Source organism: Cupressus sempervirens, chromosome 9 (genome assembly GCF_028749045.1).
Source record: "Cupressus sempervirens isolate cs-2001-9-10 chromosome 9, ASM2874904v1, whole genome shotgun sequence".
Taxonomy (NCBI): domain Eukaryota; kingdom Viridiplantae; phylum Streptophyta; class Pinopsida; order Cupressales; family Cupressaceae; genus Cupressus; species Cupressus sempervirens.
This window is the reverse complement of record NC_143126.1, coordinates 372,151,460-372,174,898: the sequence shown is the minus strand read 5'-3', so window position 1 is coordinate 372,174,898 and position 23,439 is coordinate 372,151,460. Positions and strand designations below refer to the sequence as shown.

General features: G+C 36.4%; 1 protein-coding gene across 2 annotated transcripts in view; it reads left to right on the top strand.

Moving 5' to 3' along the window:
* The window catches only part of LOC149538840 (oxysterol-binding protein-related protein 3A-like), an 81,846-nt gene that overhangs the window by 42,829 nt on the left and 15,578 nt on the right, over positions 1-23,439 (top strand). For both annotated transcript variants that reach the window (XM_089800171.1, XM_089800170.1), the window contains one exon: positions 16,824-16,968. In XM_089800171.1, the coding sequence (XP_089656297.1) occupies positions 16,824-16,968 (145 nt within the window). The remainder of the gene's footprint in view (positions 1-16,823; positions 16,969-23,439) is intronic.

Genomic DNA, 23,439 nt, shown 5'->3' with positions numbered 1-23,439 from the left:
GGGAGTCGTTATGGTATTCCTGCCTTTCTTATACATGCTTTTAATGTTTGTGGTTTTCAAACTCTTGTTGGAAACAAGTCTCAGGTGCGATTTTCCTGGTTGATTATGAGTTTTTATGTGAAATTAATAATAAGTTGTAAGGACAACCTGATCACTCCTTCACTAATGAGAGATTCATAGTGAACATCATGTAGAGAGTCCATGATGTCATCACATTGAGAGATTCTGTGATGAGAGTTGGAAGTCATGTTGAGAGAGTCTAGATAAAATGTTGATTGTAAATCTTATTAACTTGTCATGTTGAGAGAATGCATGACAACATCACGTTGAGTGAGTCTATGATGAAAGGTGATTGTGATTTTTTTGCAGGTTTGTCATGGAGATTCCATGATGACATCACGTTGAGTGAGTGTGATGAAAGGTGATTCTGATTTATGTAGCCTTGTCTGACTGTTCAACTAAAGATATCTCTCTCGCTAAGAGGGAATGTTGAAGATTGTAGCTATGATAGAGATCTTTATCTCTGGGTGTTAATATCGTTATGGTTATCTTCAGCTGAAAAGGAAATTTATGATTAATTGTAATATTAAATATAAAGACGTGTCTTGCGACATGTGTTAAGGCATGGAAATACAAAGAGTTGTATTTGAAAATAAAGTCATAATTTTGGGAAACTCTAGAGACCTTCGGTTGTAATGTGAAGAGTCTCTCCTATTGTTGTATATATTGCATTAAACAAAGGACATTGTACACTTGAATTTTATTATCAATAAAATGATCTTTTGTTGTGTGGTTGGGTTATTCCCTTCATTCTAGAAGGGTTTTCCCATGATTTGGATTCAACTACGAGAATATGCGATTTCTAGAAAAACTAAATGAATGTAGAAGTATATGCATGTAATGTTCTGATGTCTAATTTACCATCACAGATTGGGTTGCCCATGTGTGAGTCTGGTGAACACCAAAATCCCACCCTAATTAGGTTCTGGAAGTCGTACGGTATAGCTGGAATAAGCCGTACAGTATGATGGAGCTCTAAAATTCTGCAATTTAAGGCTTCCATTTATATCCCATTTTTAAATGATTATACCAAAAAACAAAGTAAGCAATGGATTCCTTGAAATGAAAGATGGATAAAGTTTGAATGATTATAAGTTGATGAAGACGTATGAAGATTTTAGATAACAATCCAAATCACCATCATATTTAGAATGCAACCTTCTGTAGAGTTCCTTATAATATTGTATGTAGTAGAACAAATATATATAGCAATTGGTAAAATTCATTAAAAAGGAGCTACTGGAGACTTTGGGGGATATGCTGCAGTTCTATCTATGGCAGGGAAGCCTTGCTTAGTCGGCTGGAATATTTCCCTATTGCAATACTAAGACAGATTTATTGAAGCAGTGAATTCATTGTCCGTGTGCCTAAGATTGAAGGTAACAATGCCAGTAAAATGAATGCAAATAAAATATCATCAATAAGTAGAAAGTAATGGAATTAGCAAAACTCTACCGAAGTTTAATTTCATCAGAAATATTCATGGGGTCTACCATCATACCAAATCAATTGTATCAGCATAAAGAAAGGTGTATGTGCAGTATTTAGTGCCATTGTTTAGGAACTGTTGAAGCACAACAGTACTGAAGAAAGTAGTTAGAAGTCTTAATTGTTTCCAGCATCAATGGCATAGAATATGATCACCAACATGCTACAGGAAACGATAGCCTTTAAACTGAAATTGTTAGCATTTCACTTCCATACATAATAGGAGTCTTCTGTGTGAGAGTGCAGAGTAAATGCATTTGCCTGGAGTTTAAAACTGGAATGATGAAGAATTATGGACATTTTTAATGTCAAATAAATGTCATCATATCACTGCCTATGTGCCATCAAGTACAGATGAAATAAACCATGCCAAGTGTTGGATTTGGAATCATCATGCCAGTCTCCAGTCAAAGCTTCTACCCAGATAGTACTCCAAAACAAAGTTACAGGAAGTCGAGTTAGGCCTGAACAATGAAGAAAGTAAATGATAGAATAAACAAAGTATATCTATGAAGGGCGGAAAGCGATTGCAGTTGGTAAAATTTTGAAGGATTGATAATATAAGCTTCGATGTCCAAAACAACATTTATAGATTTTATACACATTCAAAAAAAATCATTGAAATAAACGACAACAAGTGTTAATGGTTACCATATATACTTGAGTGGTGACCGTTTGCATAACAAAGTGATGATTCCAGCATGGACAAAGAAATATGAACACAAATGATACCGGGAGACCCTATTCTGAAGAAACACAACCTAGACGCTCACCCTCAACAATAGTTATCCTTATCATGCTCGAAGGATTACTGTTCGCATCATCAGTGTTGAGGCAACAAAAATATACGAGAAGCCACGTAGTCGGTGATGAAGAACAATATATGGCCAGGGTAGGATGAATATTATTCAGACTCACTTTTGCCACAGTCCTCTAAGTGCCATTGATAATGCATTTGCAAAGAATTAATTGGAGAAGACATTGATTAATATATTGTACACGGATGAATTTAGTGGAATGGGCATTAGAGGGTTTGTACCATCAATGCTTATCAAATATTAAACAACCTTCAAAGCCCACTGAAGTATGAGAAAAATTACGAAGGCTAATATGAATATTTTAGTAAATCCATATTATCCCATATAAGTTATAATAATAGTCTAAATTTGTGTTTAAAAGAAAAGGTGCGATTAGAAAGTGTAATAATATTTCAAGTATGACTTTTCATTTGAAAAGTCACTCTCTCTAAAGCACAAGCTTATATATATGAGATTTATTTAGGAGAGAGAGACATATCTGAACTTCCATATTCTCGTAGGAGAAAGCATTTTATATTTATTTATTGTACGGAGGGATAAGAAGTATATTATGGTTTTGTAATATAAATTCCATTATTTTATTTTTAAAAAAATAAAAAAGTCTGTTGTATATATTTTTTAAAATGGCATGGAGATTTAAATTGCAGGCGAATCGTCCTTTGTAATTATTTTTTGGAATTCTGTATACAATTTAAATGCTGGATAAGTAGATATGATCATTTAGCATTTTAAATTTGATCATCGTAGATATTGTGAAATAAATAATTGTTTCCGTATCTGTGTCTAGTTTGTCTCCCACAGGAGTTAAAATTCACTCTGGACTAGTTTAAGATTGCGTAATAATTGATCTGTCGCATCTTGATTATTTAATTGTTGGCAGTAAAGTGTGTAAAACATTATGAAGTTGTACGTGAAAATTCACTAAAGTTGACTCTATTGTTGGATGAGCAGAGGCACTGGTCTTTTTGTTATTGAAGTTAGAAAATCTATATATTCCTCCCTACGAGCATCAAATCCATTTTTAAAACCTTATACAAAGCATTCAACTATTATCCAACATCCAATTTCATTATGATCGAGTTCGAGGACCTTGCTAGCCGGAGAACTCCAAAAGTTTAAAATTCGCTATAGAAAAACCTTGAATCGGATAGTCAGTGTTTGAGGTAAAGGTTTACCCGCCTGGGTGTAGTGGAGCCTGAAGTGCAAGGGAATCAAGAAGTATTCGCATTCGTTGGCCAGAACTAATTGAGAAATCCTATTGGAGAAGTGGCAGGCTCTTGGATTTCCAATCTACGATTTTGGGAACCAACGTAGTGGGCATTGGAGGATGTACGGACCAGCCGATGGATGAAGGCCTAGCCATACAGTGGTGAGGGAGGGCCTTATGATGCTTGTATAGAAGCCATACAACAGATGCCTTGAGGGCAGTATGATAGTGGGGGAGGGCCATACGGTGTTTGTATGGAGGCCATATGACAAATACCTTGAAGGCTGTAACGGTAAGAGTGGATGCCCCTACGGTATGGATTGGGCCGAATGGTGGTTGTGGGGTGTCTATAAGGTGAGGGATTTGAGGCCAAAATGATATGCTAGAGATAAACCGAATGCTCACTTGCTAATACACAAACAATATTAGATATTAATGTAGTCCATACACAAATATATTCCAAGAATTATGTGACTTGTAAACAACAATGATGCTCCGATTTTCCAGACCCGAGCAAGAAATATAGAGACGAAATAGGGTGAGGGTTAATTCCCACCGAAATCAAAAAAGCCAAGTAGGGAAGGTCTTTCACTTTCAAAATAGCGAACAATCCAAAACTCCAATAGGAATTCGCAATACAAAGAAATAATCCAAATCGCATAGAAACTAGTACCTACATGTTGTGCTTAAATACCCGTTGGAGAAACTTTCCGAGGGTTTACAAAGATAGCCGACAACCACACCTACCTACAGAAACAATTAAATAAAAATGGGTTCGAGATATACTAAATCAATTGGCCCATTAACAAAGGTTTGATTAAGTATTTATTTTATGACGGGAACATTATAATCCCTCCATTCCAAAATTTGCTTGTCCTCAAGCAAATGCAAATCTGATTCTTGGAAACCTTCAGTAATCAGCTTCTTCAGTTTCGATTTAGGTACCAAGTAGATCTTATTGCCATAGTAAATGATATTATCAATAATGTGGTATCTTTCATCATATATATAACCATCCATCAATTGACATGCAAAAGTGTTCTTGGAGTACTCGGCCAATAGATGGGCCCGCTAATTATCCAAGGAATGGGGTAAAGTGTTAATTGTTATGTTTTTACTTGCAGTGTATGGGATCATGTCATGTTTAAAAATATCCTCCATCTTCTTGATTGTTACTTCCCTCGATCCTTTATTTGACATTCCTCTTAGCAGTACCTTCTTGCCATCCGTCTCGAATGAAAAGTCCATCCTCTCGAAACTTTGGGTGTACTGGTCAAGGGTCTCCATCCACTGGATGCCCAATATGATCTCTGTATCAACCAAATCTATGGCAAAGAAATCATCTGTCAAGGTATAGTTTCGCATGCAAATTTTTAGCCGTGGGATCACGAGTGCAGGGTAACAAGGTTCCTCCAGCAACTTCAACCTCAAATCCTCCATGCTCTACTGCATGCAAGCCCTTACTAGTGACCAAAGATGAATTGATGAAATTGAGTGTGGCGCCACTATCAATCATGATTGTTACTTGTTTCCTGTGCAGTGTGCCATGAACCCAAAAGATACTACTTCCAGCCATTGTAGTGAGGGTAGCAATGGAACCCCCTTTTTGTATCAGGGCATTTATTCTCTCCTGCTAGTTACTTTCTTCACCAGTCACTATAGGTACTTATCATTCGTTGTCATCAGGAAACACCTCAATGTAATGAATCTTTCCCTTCCTAAGGCAACAATGACTTGGCCCCCATGGTTCCTTGCACGTGAAACTAAGCTTTTTCCTCCGGAGCTCTTGTCAAGAGTCTTCATCCAACGCAGGTTTTTTTGAATTAACTCCTTGTCTCTGTCTTCTTGTGGGGAGGGTGTTGGTGTAGCTACGTGAGTTTTAGAGGAAGATGTGGCTATGTCACACCTTTGTAATAGCCTCGTTGAGTGCGCACGGGTTGAACCCTTTGATCCAACCTCTCAAAGGCTCTTTCAACCCATTCATGAATAACATGATTCAACATCTTTTAGAGATGTTTGTGACTAATATTGACAACTTTTGGATCTCAATGACGTAATTGTCTACTGTACCTGTTTGCTTTAGTTGAGCTAGATCTTTGAAGTTTAGTTCAGGGTCCTTCCCATCAAAACAATTAATGAGTCTCACAGTGAACTCAACATAAGAGGTTACTTGATTGTGACCGAGAGTAACCAATCCATAGTGCCACCATTCTTGCACTACTGCTTCCAAATGGAGTGTTGTGAACTTGATTGCTTCCTCTTTGGGCATCGGGTTGAGTTGGAAATAGGTACCTGCCTTCAAAACCCATGCTTGTGCAGTCATGGCTCCAGATCTATCAAATGGTGACGAATTTACTTTTTCGATCGTTCTCCTGAGATGATCATTAAAATAACCACAATTTACCCCACCTGAATATCTCATTCTTAGATCAACATAGTCTTTGTAAGATATGTCACCTTCCATAATCGCGTTCCTCCAGTCTTCCCGAAGTTTTTCTTGTATTTCTTGAAAAATGGGCTCTTTTCCTTTGCGTCGTGCTTCCGTCCTTGGAAGGAAAATGGGTATCAAGGGTCGAGAGCCAGAGGGTTGAGAGTTTGTCCTTCCTGAAACAAAGTCATTGCTATGCCCATTTTGTTCTCCTATTGTCTTTCCCTTGGCCAATTTTTGTAGCATTTCCTGCATAAGCCTTTGGGTTTTATTGATTTGTATTTGGTTTCTACTCAGCTCTCTTCAAAGATTCATGAGTTCTGTCATAGGATCCTCTGAGGATCTTCCGTTCTACCAACAAGGTTAGTTTGCCTTCTCCTTTGGATATAAACTTGCATTCACTTCCATTGGTTGGCAGATTCACTAGCTCTGATACCATTATAATGTTCCGATGTTTGATTCACCTTTAGAGTCTAGGTTGCCCATGTATGTCTGGTGAACACCAAAATCCAACCCCAATTAGGTTTCGGAAGTCATACGGTGTAGCTGGAATAAGCCATATGGTGGGCACTGGAGGATGTACGGACCAATCGATGGATGAAGGCCTGGCCGTATGGTAGTGAGGGATGGTCGTACGATGCTTGTATAGAAGCCATACGATAGATGCCTTGAGGGCCGTACGGTGGTGGGGGAGGGTTGTACGGTGTTTGTATGGAGGCTGTATGACAAATACCTTGAAGGCCTTACAGTAAGAGTGGATGCCCCTATGGTATGGATTGGGCCGAACGGTGGTTGTGGGGTGTCTGTAAGGTGAGGGATTTGAGGCTGACGATATGCCAGAGATAGATTGAATGCACACTTGCCAATATACAAACAATATTAGATATTAATGTAGTCCATATGCATATATATTCCAGGAATTATGTGACTTGTAAACAATAATGATGCTCCGATTTGCCAAACCCAAGCAAGAAATACAAACAAGGAATAGGGTGAGGGTTAATTCCCATTGAAATTGGAAAAGCCAAGTAGGGAAGGTCTTTCACTTCAGAAATGGCGAACAATCCAGAACTCCAACAGGAATTCGCAATACAATGAAATAATTCAAATCGCATACCAACTACTACCTACATGCCGTGCTTAAATACCCATTAGAGAAACTTTTCAAGGGTTTACAAAGATAGCCAATGACCACAACTACCTATGGAAACAATCAAATAAAAATGGGTTCGAGATATACTAAATCAATAGACCCATTAGCAAAGGTTTGATTAAAAATTTATTTTATGATGGGAAAATTACAATGCACCTCTATGAAGCCATTGGCATCCTATCTTGTTTAAAGAAATAACATCAAAATAAAATGTGTGGTTGAAAATATCCATCAAATTCAATCTCCCAAATTAAAGAGCTTAATGAAGAAAATTATAGTTGGTAGGTGGTGATTGGGTGGTTGGATGACAGAGCTACTAGTGGTGGTGGTGCCAATCCAATTCCTTGGTTTAGCCTTGTTGGCATTGCAGTACAAAGAGGTGGTTACACAGTAGACTTTGGTCACACAATGACAAAGGCACATTGTACCTTTGTGCACACTCCTATGGGTACTTTATCATTTAAAAAAAAAATCCATTAGCTTGTGGTGTTGAATATTTTAACATCCCATTTCTCCCAACCTTAACTAACAACTATCATATCATTGAACATAGTTATTTTTTCATATTCATGAGCATGAGAAGATAGTTATAACACCTATTATACATGTTCATATGAAAGAGAACAACAGTTATAAATCTTAACTGAATACTAGATAATTGAAAGGAGAATAACCAATTAACCGCTTGAATGATTATAGCACAATCAACTATCTAAACATATCTTCAACTAAACTTGCAAAGTACATAAAAGTAAAATACCCAATGAAAGAAGATAACTTGAATGCAAATTATATCTTTGTCTTGTGCAAGTCTTGGCATTTGGTGGAGAGGAGAAGCATTATTAGGGGCTTAATCTCCCAACCGTAGACCCTTAAGTATTCCCACACAATCTCCAGCTGAGAAAGGCCCTCCCTTCCAGGGATTAGGCACAGGACACCCATGTCCTGCCACTAAGCATTTGGGTGTTAGGCAACCAGCTAGGCTATGGAGTTAGTCCCATTAGCCTAACTAACTACTAGAAACCCTAACCTCTAGTGATCACAACAACAAGTATGCCACTAAACCTACCCTTGACTCAACAACAAGAATAGTACCACTTGATCACCATGAGCTGACTCAGTCTATAATTATTTGTTTAAGCTCATCAATTGTTTTATTTTGTTTATGATTTCTTCTCTTATCTTGCAAGTATAACCCACTAATCATTTGTTATCAGTCCCCACTCTTCATGTCGACCTTGCTGGTCATCCTCGATGAATCTCAGTGTTGCTGTCTGTATCCTTGAACAATCACTGATTATCAGAGTCAATTACTTTCTACCTAGCTTGGGCTTATGATAGATATTTACATAATGATTTCATGTCATTTCTTATTAGTTTCTTTAACTAACTAAGAGTGTCATCTTTTATCTCAAAGGGATATTGAAGATGCCCCTATATAAGTATTGCACGGGGTTGGAGATCCTTCCAACTTAATTTAAGTTCTGTAAGAATAATCATAATAGTATGCAAAAGATGACTTTGACCCTTATGCATGTTTTATGCAAATAGACTTATGTAAACAAGGCTTTCAATATGGAGCTAGTCTGTTTGGCTCTATCTATAATATCAATGTTTCTTTCAAAATTCCAATCAATAATTTTCAGAGCTTCTTATCATAACAAAAATGGCAAAGAAAAATGTAGAAAGAATGCACAACATGATAGAGGTATTATCATCCTCAAATGCTAATGAAAAATGGAATGCTTGGTATGGCTTCTTGCCTATAGATTCTAGCAAACACTGGTACAAATGAATCACGGTTGAGGAACAAGATGATTATGTAAGAAATTGCAAGTAGAACTCACGACATTGTAGGTGCAATCTCAGAAGAAAGCCAATGAAATATGGAATAATAATACCAATGTGGAACACAACACTGATTGTGTAGTTTCTAGTAGAGAGCTTATGTAATATGAAAAAGGCTATTGCAAATATGGAGCACGAGACTACAAATAAATTCTGCAGATGGTAAAAGAAAATCGCCAAAAACTAGCATATGCAAATGCCCCAGTGATATTTAATGAGTTGCATAAGAGAGATTATCTTCTTGTCCTCATGAGCATGCCTGGTTATGAGGAAGATAAAGAAAGGTGGCAATGTCATGAGTTACACTCGAGTCATCCAAAGAGCGACAAGATATATGGCTAATATAATACATAGGCCACTTGGAAAAGAATATAGGAGGCCGATGATATGTGCTAATAATATTAAAACATTTGCCAAGGTCAGAAATAATAATGGTTCAAATCTCATGGGTTAATATAAGGACACCATCATGTATCTACCTATACTTGTTAGGCATGTACATATACACATACATATACATAGTACTCTAAGAGTACATATCTTGTGTATACGTCATATTTTAAATAGGCATATGGATTCTTGTACATCTTATTTGAATTTACACATACATGTGTATGTATGTGCATGTGCAAGTACATATAGGTACCATGGTATCGTTATATTAAGGCATGCGTGACACAATAGGAAGTTCTGAGATCATCCAAATTATAAAGGCAACAATTTGTTTTTAGTTTGATTTTATGTTTAGTAATTTCTTTTTATTGTTTAATTATATATGTTGACCCTAGTTAGCACATGGTGATTACTTGGTACGCCCTTGCTTGCCTAGTTGGGTTTTCCTTGACCAAGGTGGTTTAAGGCCCATACTTGTTAGCTCAATTGTAGGTGGTGCCCTGCCCTTTCCTTTTTGGGCAATGCTTCCCCCCCTTTGGCATGTTCTTGTAGAAGAAGTTTATCATGGTAATAACATATTTCCCAAATCATTTTATTGAAATCAAATACTCATGTCAACTAACCATTTCCAATTCATATGACATCATAACGATTAACCAATATTTCTTATTCCTAGGAAATCATAACGAATAGCCAATTTTTCAATTTCACATGAAACCATAATGAATAACTGATTTTCACCAATCAACTCAAGTTCTCATGAAGTCTCAACGACTATGTAGAATATTTAAAATTGATCAAAATTGGGGATCTAACATTTTGTTTATTTTTAAACAAGAATATAAAACCGGAATTGAAAGAAAGAATATTTATGCATATGCCACTAGATGGCCTTGAGTTGTTTCCCTGAGGGTTAACTTTTTTTCTTCTGCATATTGTTACTTTGCTTCAGCTTTGACAAACTGAAATTTACAATCACTTGAGATTTTGAGGTCCATTTTGAGCTGAAGTTCTTTGAAAACTGAGTTACGCGTGGAAGACAAAAACATGAAAGAAAACATACGCTAAAAAAAAAACTCCAGGCATGCTTATTGAATGAAAAAATTCAAACCTTTTTATCTTAATTATTTTGAATATGGTGGGCTTTGATACCATATAAGATTCAATGAGAATGTAATCTCACAAGCATACATCTAGGTGAATAAATAAAGTTACAGTAGTTGCAAGCATTAAAGCAATAGGGGTCATAATATGAATACTGAGATGCTATACCAAAATGGAGGAAATCAATAACCACAATCAATGACCGAATAGATGGGTGGAGTCTATTTAAACAGGCTTCCAGATGTAATATTTAAGGATTAGATCACATGTTTAAAGGTCGCGAGTTTAGCTACAAATTATTGGATCAATTAACTCAATCTAAAGACAAATATGGCCATGACTAAATAAAGGTGGTTCCTGAGTACTATTAGGCAAGAATTGATGATGTGGTGGTGGCATTTGTTCTCAACTCAAATTGTATAAATCAGAGAAGCTATAATCTGTAATTTTTTTGATTAATCCTGAATTCTAAATCCAGCTGATCAACCAATGGTTGACCAAATTTTCAATGACCTTTTTTCATTTAAAACATATTAAAATCCCCCAAAAAATGGCAAAAAAACATAAAATCATTGCAAAATCCTGGTGAACACTAAAAACTCACAAAATTGACAGATTACTCAAAAATAGGGTTGATTCTAGGATAGAAGCGAAGTCAATGTGGAATTGGCATGGAAACAATTTGTTATTTTGTCCCTTTGGTTTTTTTTCCAACCTCTGGAAAACTCTAAATAGAGGAGCGGGAGGAGTGGTGGTGGCCATTAACCAAATTTGATAGGGCCTCATAAATTGTGGAGGGCATGTGAGATAGTATCAAAGCAACTAATGAATCTGCTTCAAATCAGGGTTTCAATATGGCCTGAGCTCTTTGCATGCCTCGCCCATGGATCCTAATGCAATCAAGTGTATAATTATTATAATTAACTAATTTAAGAATTATAACTATTATGCACTATTATAGATGGCCCTTTTAGAGGGATGTTGCAAACCCCTATAGTTTATAATTAATATAATAAAGTGATTTCCATTTATAAATTATTATGATATTTAAATTATAGTTAGTATATTTAATTTTATCACTAACATTGGTCTCCTAAATTAGTAGTTGCCAAAACTAGTGGTTTGCTAATCTTTTACTTCAACTAAACAATTTTTTTTTGTTGAATTCTACCCCATATAAAGGACTTACCAATTGCCATTATGGAATATATAGCATTACAATTGTGGAATACGATTTGATATGCTTTCTTGAATATTGAACTGCCCCTACAAACTCCATGCTTCCATCACAATGAAAGTCTTGGATCACTTTAAAATGGTTTCCACTTTTAATAAATTCCACTTCGGATAAATTCTTAGTAGTAGCTAGATCACTGTTTCTCAAATTTTGAACTCAGTTACTTCATTGAGCTAGCTAATATTTGATATCAGACTTAGACAATTATTTAGTGACTACCCTCTTGAAAAGACTCTTAAGTTTTGATCATAGGTACTTCATAGACTCTTTTTTAAATCAGTAACACTGGTTTTATTAAAATCAAAAAGAGAGTTAGAATGCCACTTCAAGTTGGCAGATTTGGACTTTACAGTCCCCCCTCTACTAGCATTAAAACATAATTATATACATCCATACAAATGCCAAACAACCAGGCCCAACAAGCATTCAAAACCTGCCAAGAGGCCAAACAACAACCCACCCAAACACACATTAGCCTGTACTATAAAATTGGGCATGCCACAAGTCAGAAGACCAGATATCTCTATTAGCCAAACCATCCTGTTGCCTCTTCCCTTGAGAAGTTAGCAAAAGAAGAACCCCCATCCATACCACTGTTTGAGTCCTCAACACCACTGCCACCATCTTGACCACCACTCCTGCGACCAGCTCGCTTAGGAGGGATCTGATGTCAAGGAACTAGAACCCCGTCACTCCCCCAAGGAGTCATAGATTTCACTTGCGTGTGCTTCAGCCTTCACCTTCCTCCTTTTCCCAACCACTCGTTACCTCTGCACCACTTCTGGTTTTTTTTTGTAGAAACACCAATGAATTTCTTCAACCTTTCCTGATGTCCACCTTATGACTTGCATTGAACATGATGATGACCAAATTACTAGAGGTTGCAAATTCCCATTGCCACCTCCAATGAGTCACTAAGGACCACAAAGTGTATGCAAACCCACACCCAATTCTTCCCTCATTACAATCTCCACCAAACCACCAGCCCACTTGAGCTCCAAGAACGGCCAGGTAACCCACAATGCCTCATCCTTTAAAGATCCCACCAATAGTGTTAAGGTTAGAAACAATGAGGAAATATCTAGGTTAGTTTTGGGCCTCACATCTTCATTCAGATACTTCTCGTCAGAAGACTGACACATGGCCTCCCAAAACTCCACATGATCAAACTTGAAGACATTCTTCATCCATTGGATTGAGATTGCCCCTCTAAAACCAGGGAATCAACCTGACGACTCTAAAGAAAAGTTCACCTCCATGGACACACCTGCGCAAGCTAAAAACAACAGTCAAGAGAGCACAAATGAAGACACAAGCTGCAATAGTTACCAAATCCATTTTAAAGACCACCGATCCTTCGGAAAGGACTTCCCATCTCCTATCATGATGTTAATACCTCCCATCATTGGCACCATGGTAGATACGGGCCAAAGGAAATCCTGCCCAAACATAAGCACACGCTGCCATGACACCATTGTATGAACTCCTTGCCAATTAAAACATCCCATTAGTACAAACTCTGCCTCCAAATTCATAAATCCTCCAACCTTCCCATCATGTAACAATTGGAAGAGGATTGAAAAAAACATTCTCTCTCGTACTAGCATCACTCTCCCAAAATCGAAAATCTTCAAACGTTTCAAATTTGTCCTTTAGTGATCTGTTCACCCCTACATTAGATAGTTTATCAACCAAAGTATTAGTCTCCCTAAGGACATTGGATACCCGAAAATCAACAAATTCTCCCAGAATGTTTCGAGTCCTCCAAATATGTTTGTTTAGATACCAAGTATCCATTTCCCCTTTAACTATGCCATTCACAACAAGTTGTCAATCGCCTTCTAGGTGAAGCCTTTGCACCCCCAATTTTTTGGCCATCAAAGTTTCCTCAATCACCACCAGCCATTCTAGTTCATTGTTTGTCCCATTGGCCACTCTTTTGGCTTCCAACAGTTAGGATATACTTCCTTTCTCATCGCGTGTTACAAAACCAATCCCTAACGGGCCAAGTTTGCCTTTAGAAGCACCATCGAAATTAATCTTGATCTAACCTTTCTACGGCGCAGACCAAGCCAGCCCACAACCACCCGTCCATTGAGGTTTAACCCTCAAAGGCCCATTAACAAGCCAGGTACTGCATAGACTTAGCTAATATGTGGTCTCAAACTTAAACAGTTATTTGGTGACTGCCCTTAAAAAGGTTAACTGAATATTTGCCTATGTAATCAGCAATGTGAATATGAACAAAAAAATTCTATCTTCTACAGTTTATTTCGAGCTTAGGTACTTTATAGACGGCCAATATTTGATCTCACGCTTAAGCAACTATTTGGTGACTGCCCTCTTAAAAGTTAACTGAATATTTGCCTATGCAATCAACGATATGAATATAAACTAAAAAATCTATTTTCTACAATTCATGAGTCAAATTCTATATTCTTTGTGTAGTAACCCAAGCTATCCTCTAACTGAAATGATTGAGACACGACTGGCAATTTTTGTGTTTTGGTGTTTTTCTGATTTGCTTTTTATTTTCTGGAATATATATATATATATATATTTGTACTTTTTGTTTTGTGGTAATAAATAATAGCTTCAAAGAAATAAGTAATGGAAAATATGAAATTAAACTATAAACTTTGGAATCCACTTTGCCACCTTCATTGATTAAGTAAAATTGGAATTACAAATTATGAAGGGCACCTGGAATTTTCTTCTTTTATTTCCTTGCAAGCCGTAACTCCAAATTTGCTTTCTTTGTTATTAACGCTGCGTCCTTAATGCAAATCTGCAACCACAGACAATGGTTGCCTTCCAACAAATCGCACCCCTTTCCAATCACCAATTTCGAATCTGAATGGAAAATGCAGGTCGGCCATATGTGCAGATGTTCAGAACAGTCACATGGACCCTTGAAAATGCAGCTGTGGGCACCAGAACCAATTGCATGGGTTGGGAAATATGGACGCAGGCCTTAGGGAATGACGTCTGCAGTCCCAAGCTGCAACGCAGCCTTTAATGGCACAATTCTAATGCTCACAATGAACAGACGCTGCCTGTATGTATGCAGCCTTTCAGACTTAAATATTGTTCTCCTCAAATCAGAATTTGCAGGTCCAAATCAGAGCTCTAATCACCAACAATAGGAGACGTTCACAGCCAATCTCTCCTTAGCCACAGGAATATAGTAGGAGGACTTAGCAAATTGTATACAACAGCATAGTTTGCAATTAAATTCTCAGAACAATTTCCAAAGCTAGAAACCCTCAGCCAAATGATCAATATAAAATATTATGATAGTCAAGATGCCCAATTCTCCAAAATGAAGTCATATTTATAATGCTTTTTGCACCAATTAGCTTCATCATCACACCTTTCACTTAGAGATGGCTTTATAATATAAAGTTCAATTACTTATAATATAAAGCACAATAATAATTTAAGTGCATTAAATATTCATTAAGTCCCATTAAAATGAAAATATAAATGACTTCACCAAATAATCCATCTGGAGACTGAGAGTGAAATTGCCAGGCAACCACCCTGACCAAAACTGCCCTACTAAAAATAGTAACCAGCCAAAAGTGACTTACTAAAAATAGTAAGTCTGAAAATAACAAATCCGCAACAAGGACCCTCAAACCAAATGTCAACCTACGAGGGTCGTAATGATGAGCTGACAACCCCAACCTTCAGGAACTTGCTAAATTGGGGACACTACACTTTGCTCTTTATATCTCTATGATATGAAAATGCCCTTAAAATTTAAAAATTAGTTTTTGTCCTCTTTTTCTACATTTTTTATGACATCCAAGTTTTTCCGTTATTCTTGAAAAAATCTTATACTTTTGGTTTTCCCTTTAATTCCCCAAATTATTTTTGTAACTCTGGTAGTAGGTACACATCATTATTACCAACCTAGTTGAGAAAAAATTATTTCCAATATCCTATTGAAACTTATTAACAAGGTGCAACATCACACTTGGGATAGAAGCATATCCAAGATGAAGTATGAATGTTACACCAATAGTAGTAAATGGTTGTTTGATCTAATTCCATTGAAGTTATTCCAATCCCTTCATATACAAAGCATGTGGTATTTCTTTGTTTTATCAAATGTTGAAGATCGATTGGTGCATAGTTTGAAAACTTGAATTGTATGGACATGGCAAAAACTTGGCAAAACTCAAACAAAAAAATATAATCACACAAGATGAAAGGAATTAAATTTTTAGTGCATTAAGAGACCCTGCAAGTCTATTTTGGTCACCAATTTGTCACAAATGGATAAAAAATCACAACAGCAAGTTTACGTATCATTGTTGCAAGTTCCACTAATGGATAAAAAATGTGAATTAGAAGCCAACTGCCTTTCATTTCCACCTTTTAGGGTTAAGGATTTCAAAACTTTATAAAATTTGCCAAAAAAACATCACTTTATTGTTGTCTACAGGGCCCAGTTTGACGAAGTTCATGCCAAGTTTGCCTGGGTTCAATCTGTTTGGGCATGGTTCGCCCGGGGCCTTTTTTACCAGCCTACCAGTTTGAACTGGGTCCCTGGATTTCAAACCCTGATTGGACCAGCAGGCGAACTGGACTAGGACCAGGAACCGGATTGTACCCAGGCTGGTCTGGCAGGGTCTGGGGGGGAACCAGTGTAACTTAGGTATAAATTGTGCAGAACTTAGTTTACTTAAATATTCCCTTATATTCGATATAGTTACTGGGGAAAAACATCAATTAGGAATAATATCTTGCAGAGATGAGTAGTTTTATCTGAGTAAAATTGAATAATGCTTTCACTGCGGATTCCCTATAGTTTTGTTATAAACAAAGGTGGCTTGGATCATTTTACAAGTTTGTTTGGATCATTTTACAAGACCATTTGGTTTTTGGATTATGTAATATCTGTATTATTGGCTTTAACAAGTATTAAATTTTAATCATTTGAAGGATTTCAAGATTGTGTTTTATAACATAGTTAGTCTTGTGGCACATTTCTTGTTTCTCATGTATTTGCCATTTGTCCTCAGTCACTTTGCAATAGGTTTGATAAAATAATTATTTTTCATTTCTTCCCTTTGCAGAGCTGGTCGTTATGAAGTAGATGGGTATGTATATGATTCCCTGGAAGAACCTAAGTTATTGATAACAGGAAAGTGGTCTAAGTCATTGAGTTACCAACCTTGTGATAGTGAAGGCGAGCCTCTACCTGGTACAGATTTAAAAGAGGTACATAAGAATAAATCAGTTGAGGATGATCTTTCACATCTTTTTGAAACAAAGCTTAGGCTAGCAGTCATCATTATGTGGACCGTGAAATTTTTGTTATTCTATATTTTTCTTTGGCGAAAAATTCTTGGAAGAGCAGCACAGCTTTTTTTTGGTTATATTTAGTGGTTTAGCTGAATGATTAAACATCATTTGCATTTTCTTAACATGGGTTTTAGATACAATTTTGAATTATGAGCTAATATTGCTGGGTATTATTGCATGGAATTGTAATTGAGTTGAAATTCAAAACTAAAAACTGGTAGAAAATCAACAAACAGAAGTCAAAATCCATGTTTCTAATAGGCCTGATGGCATTACAAATCGTTGGATTTAGCTGTAGTGGTTCTTTTTGATGTATTTCTCTTCAAGATAGATTGCTGCATCCTTTGGAATGTTTTTCCTGTGTGGATTGTACATTGAAGCAATTTTAATGGCCCTGTGCATGTGGTATAGCTTGTGTTTTGAGCTAAGGTCACATGAAAGCCAAAAAGTTTCATTGCATTGGTAGGTCTATGACAGCCATTGCCATCCAAATCATTACAAAACTAGTATTCATCTGCCACTTTGTTAATCCTAACTTTGAGATCTATTGATTGAGACAGACACAGCTTCCGTCATGAAAATCTAAGATCCCCAATAAGAAAACAAGCATCTAATTTGAGAATTTATTATAGTCTTATCATATTCTTTGCTAAATCCATCTAGATTATGGTACAGTAGAGTCTATCTTTTCTCTGCCTGTTATTTACTGGTTAGCATGAGTTAGGATTGGCGCTGACAGCTTGTTTATGTCTCCACCTTTTGTGTAGTCATAGAAAATAGCTGCAAAGAATTATTAGGTATGATTCTGTTTTCGTAGTTTTTCCAAATCAAATCTTCTACTAAATTGATGGAATATCATACCCATCAGTCTTTACACTTTGGAGGCTTCAAAAGGAAGCTAGAATACATGTTAGGCTGTGTATTTGAGAGCAATTTCTGGTATTTTTTCGAGAACTTGTAATCTTTTAATGATAAGACCAGCAGCCTTCAGAGGTCCTAAGTAATGCTTAAGGACTTGTGTGAGAGTGACTGTTACTAATTATTTTAGGATTTTGATTGCCTTTTTCATCAAAAGGTTATGTCCTAGAAATCTTAGGAAAGAACTACCAACCATTGATCAATACTATAAATTTTGTTAAGATGTACAAGGTTGTTCTGCCAAATCCTTTCTGGCATTAAATCTGTCACTGAAATATGATCTATACGCTATGGATAGTCTATGTTGATTACATCTGAATATGATGGCTGGACTGAGGGTTTACAGCATTTAATGGAGGTTTGATGTGATTGTCAGTGCATTAATCTCCCCTTTGTTCCATAACATTTGTTAGAGGTCATTGTAGGTGATATTGCCTACTTGCCAGTGCTCTCTTATTCATCAAATATTTAACTCCTTGATTTTTTGAATTGAGGCAATTTCATTTCTTATTGAAATATGTAATGTTATCATGGGATCTAGTTGTGCTGACCATTTCAGACTCTTGTGAGTAATTATATCTTCTATTCATGAAAAGAAGCTATTGTCACCTTGTATAACCTTGAGCTTCAAAAGGAAGTTGATCTTTGTCTGTCAAAAATGATACCTCACTCCACTGTCAATGTCTATGACAGTTTTGGTATTAATGTATTCTGACTAAATTTTATGCTGTCCTTGGAATAAATCACTTTGGACACCAAGGATAATGTAGAGTAGGTAGATAAAGTGTGAGACGGTAATGACAATGGATATAAGCAAATACCCTCCTTAGGAGGCAAATTGTTGCTGTAATCAGGATGACTTGTTTTGAAGTTTCTAGACTCTTAGTTTTGTTGGATTTCATAATGAAGAACAATAGTAGAAATATATAATTAAAATGTCACTAGCTGCAAGAATGATTATATTCTTCATGGAGCTGCAGTATTGGTTACATGCTTTATTAACATTTATTTGTAGTATGTTGTTGGATATTATTGTCATAATCTTTAACCTTGACAGGGTTACATTGGACTAATATGACCTGGATTATAATTAATGCAACATTTGTTTATAACTAACAACATGCAGATTTGACAAACATTATATTCTAAAAGGATAATTTCCTCTGAATTTTGTGGGAAAATATCATCTGATTGGAAATTTGCCAAATCAGAATTTCTTACAATCAGTCTATTGATGCTCTTAAACAACAAATGTTCTTGTAGAAAATGGACAAGGTTCTATTGTCCGTTGTACTTGTCTCTTTTTTGTGTTTTTCTTCATCTAGGAATTTTCTTAGTCTGTACTATATTGATTTATTAAATCATTAACTAGTTGGAATCTAGAATATCAAATTGGAACTCAGTAGCAATGCTAACAAGGGGCAGGAATGATATCATGTGAACAGTGATATGTTGTTTAGCATATAAGGCTTCAAGGCTTATACATGTTGATGGTTAAATCTTGCTTTTCATTTCTGATCTAATGGAGGTGCATAATAACCTATCGATGTTGCAAATTACATAAAATCCATCTTTGGATGTGGCTTATGGAATGCTAAACACATAATACTTGTTCTGCAAATGCTTGGTTATGAATATTAAGTAAAATACAATGCAGCCAGCTAGCTGTTTGGGATGGTAAATAAATGGCCATATGCTATTTTAAGGTTTCTTGGTCTACCTATGTGAGGAGAAGATGGTAATTAATGTAGCTTTGGTGATATGGTTGCATAGGTAAATTGACAATCACTTTCAGAAAGTAGTTGTAGTTGCTTGAGGGATATGGTTTTGAAAGAATATACCCCACCTACCAAAACTAGAGTTGAGTATTAGACTTGTAGTATAATAGGTGAACCATGATAATATGTTTCTTGATAAGTAGAAGATATTTTCCATAGTAAGTCAAATTATGATATTTCTGTCAGGATTCAACTGTGTAGTTTTTGGAGTCAAACTCATTGACCCATGTTTTATGAGTAGTGGTTCACATGAACCCATCTGTCATGAGAATGAATGGAACACTTAGCACCTATTGGATCTAGGTGATACTCACAGATGTAAAGCACCGAGACTTCCAGGAGCTCACCCATCCCAATACTACTCCAGCTCGAGCATGCTTAACTATGGATTTTCCTCCATGGTTAAACCCACTCTGCTTGCAATCTCATTAGCCAAACCTTCACTGAGTGTTATGTTCCACCTCTGTGAGCATCACCTAGATCCAATGAGTGCTAAGTGTTCCATTCATTTTCATGACAAATGGGTTCATGTGAACCACTACTCACGAAACATGGGTCAATGAGTTTGACTACAAAAATTACACAGTTGAATCCTGATAGAAATATCATAATATGTTTCTTTTTATGCAGTAAGGGTTCTATTGGGACCCTCACCTGTAAATTTATGATAATCTGTTACATTAATATACTAACAATGGGTGTTGGAACCATAAAGCCATACATTATTTATCTACGATTCATGAATATATAATCAAAATATTGGATAAATGATATTAGTTTTTACAATATTAGGCCTGTTGACAAAAAGCCCCAAAGCCAAAAAGGAACTGTTTCTTCTTAGTCACTGCTTGCACAGTCCCCAATTATCATCCCTGCCACCAAATGCCACATACCAGCTCTCCACATCTTGCAAAAGGACCTCTTCAATCTCCTACCAACTTTATCCAGATATAGTACCACAACACAACTCGCAAAGCTGGTGACTTGATCCCATGGAAGACCTCAAGCTGCCTTTTGGCACAGACGAGCTTTCCTGAATTGAATGAGGGCATCAAAAAAGCACTTGAAACTTAGATAGTGACAAACCAATAGTTATTGCTTCCCATTCAGCATCATTGTTTGTGCAGTTATTCAAAAAGATTGAGCTATCATAAACAAACAAAACATTTTCATTCCAAAATAATCAAATTGGCACCCACCAATCTTGGATTTCCTCTAAAAGCACCATGGAAATTAGGTCTCAAGAAATCCTATGGAAGTCTCACCAAACTGTAAACTGTTTTCCTTTTAACACTTTAATGTGTCAAATATCATAGTTTACTAATTTAAAGGAAAGAATTTAAATAGCTTAAATTAGCTTTTTTACTAATTTATTTAGGTAGTAGGGGATTTTTTTGGGTGGAGGGCAATGTTTGTTGGTAATATGATTGTGATAAGGAGGTATTCTATTCAGTGCAGAATGTCGTAAGAGTTTCTTGATCCTACCAGAAGGTTAGCTTCTGTATTTACTTCTTCAAAACAATGGAAGTATACAAGTTCATCAAATGACTTGCCGCTGTGAGTTGCTTCTTTCAAGAAGCTTCTAAGCATTCAATATTGGTAAGAATCTTTGCAAAGGCCATTAATAACCAGAATGGAGTCCCCTTCCACCTCTGGCTCCTTTACAGTAAGTGAGTTAAGTTTTAACTAATGATAGGCCAGTGATAATAGCTTCCTTTTCAGCCTCTGTATTTGTGCAGTTACCCTTTAAGATTGAGCCACCATGAACAAAGTAACCTTTTCCATCCTTAATAATCAAATCAACACTTTCAAAACCTAGGTTTCCTCTAAAAGTATCATCAAGATTTACCTTAAAGAAACCCTTTTAAGGTCTCAGCCAAATTGTAGAATATCTTGCAAATTGTTTCTCTTTGAACACTTTAACAGGGTAAATAGTAAATACTAAGTTACCAGTTCAGTTTCAAGTTTAGGCAAACAATATTAATCTCGTTTGATGGAAGTGGAATTTGTTCATTGCGGAATGGTACCATCATCTTATGTTCTTTGGAGCAATTATTATATATCATAGTTACACCGGCTTGGGGGATTTGGGGACGAGGGGACGGGGGTACAAAGGGGCCTCAATTTGGGGATGGTGGGGGAATGACAAGGAGGGATGGGCGGTATATAGTATATACTATACTTGTGATACTTAAAATGCTAATTATGAAAGGATGTATAACAATATGAGACATAAATATGAAGTATAAGTTCATCAAGACTGCTATTGCTAATTTAGTTCTACATTGCATTGAACATTGATCAATGAACAACAAAAGAGATCTAAATTATAACTTCTAACTTATATCAAATAAATTAAATAACCAAAGATTGAAGATTCAAATTCAAAAGTCATACATATCTATTATCAATTTAGCACAAGTATGAGTATCATTATCTCATCAATCATTCAATGACATCATAAACTTAATTACATTAAGTAGTATCAACCATGTTATGATTACAATGTTCAATGTTCAATGTTTCAAACTTCAAATATCCAAGTCTCAAGTACAAACTACAAAATCAAAAGATAAAATGTCAAGTACTAAAGGCCCAAAGGCCGCCAAAATGTAGTAGAGGCTTCCTAGAGGCCTCTAATCATCCATGTCAATCTGAGGCTTAGGCTCAACAAACTCATCCTCCGAACTCTTGACCTCTTCAAGGGTAAGAGCCGCAAGAGGAATATCAACCAAACTTGCATAAGAAGTATCTGCATTTTCATCAACCAGTGAGGGATCCTCTGGCTCTACGTCCCATCATGTTGTAGGGCTCTCCTTCAACACACATGTCTTGTGTTCTTTGATACGCAAGGCACAATGTACAAATCATAGCTTCTTTTCTTTCTTAGAGGTAAGTCTATTCCTCTTAAGAGAGTGGATGAAGCTATAAGTAAACAAGTTCCTCACAAAAGCTAAAGAACTAGATACTTGAGATAGAAATCAAATGACTAGTGTGAGAATCAGAAAATTGAAATTCATAACTAAAAGTAAAAGTGAAATTGAAAGTGAAAAGTAAAGGTTCTAAAGTTGAACAAGAGAGAGGAGACGAATGACTAGTTGTGTAGTTCTTCTTGATTTGGGTCCATGGCAATTCCACCACAAAATAGGATCCTCTTGTGCCATTGTTTTTATGTCGGCCTTTGCTCTAGCTAGATAGCCCCTAGGAGTAGCAAATTAGGTCCACTCAGTGCGAACCTCTGTTGTCTCAATGTCATACATCTTATCAATGTGCTTGAAGGAACCTTCCTTAACCTGAAATTCAAATTTTAAAATCAATAAATTAAAAAATTAAATATTCATAAGTGCAAGTGTACTAAATTGATAATAGATTACCTCATCATCATTTAGGGATGTAAGTACCACTTCAGATTCAATGCATAAGCATCCAGGTGTAAGGGAGTGTTGAGGTTGTCCCATCTACATTGAATAATAGGTTGAATGTGCTCAGTGTAAAATGCTAAATTGGGGTCCCTCTCTTGCACAACTGCCCTTATCTAGCCAAGCATAGCATCAATGCACTCATATACCTCTCCAAGAGTAGTTGCATCCCCATCCCCATAGTTGATGATCTAGAAAACTGGAGTGATCATAGAGACACTCCAAAATACTTCGCTTTTCACTATCTCCTCCTTCCTCATCCCCTGCTCTAT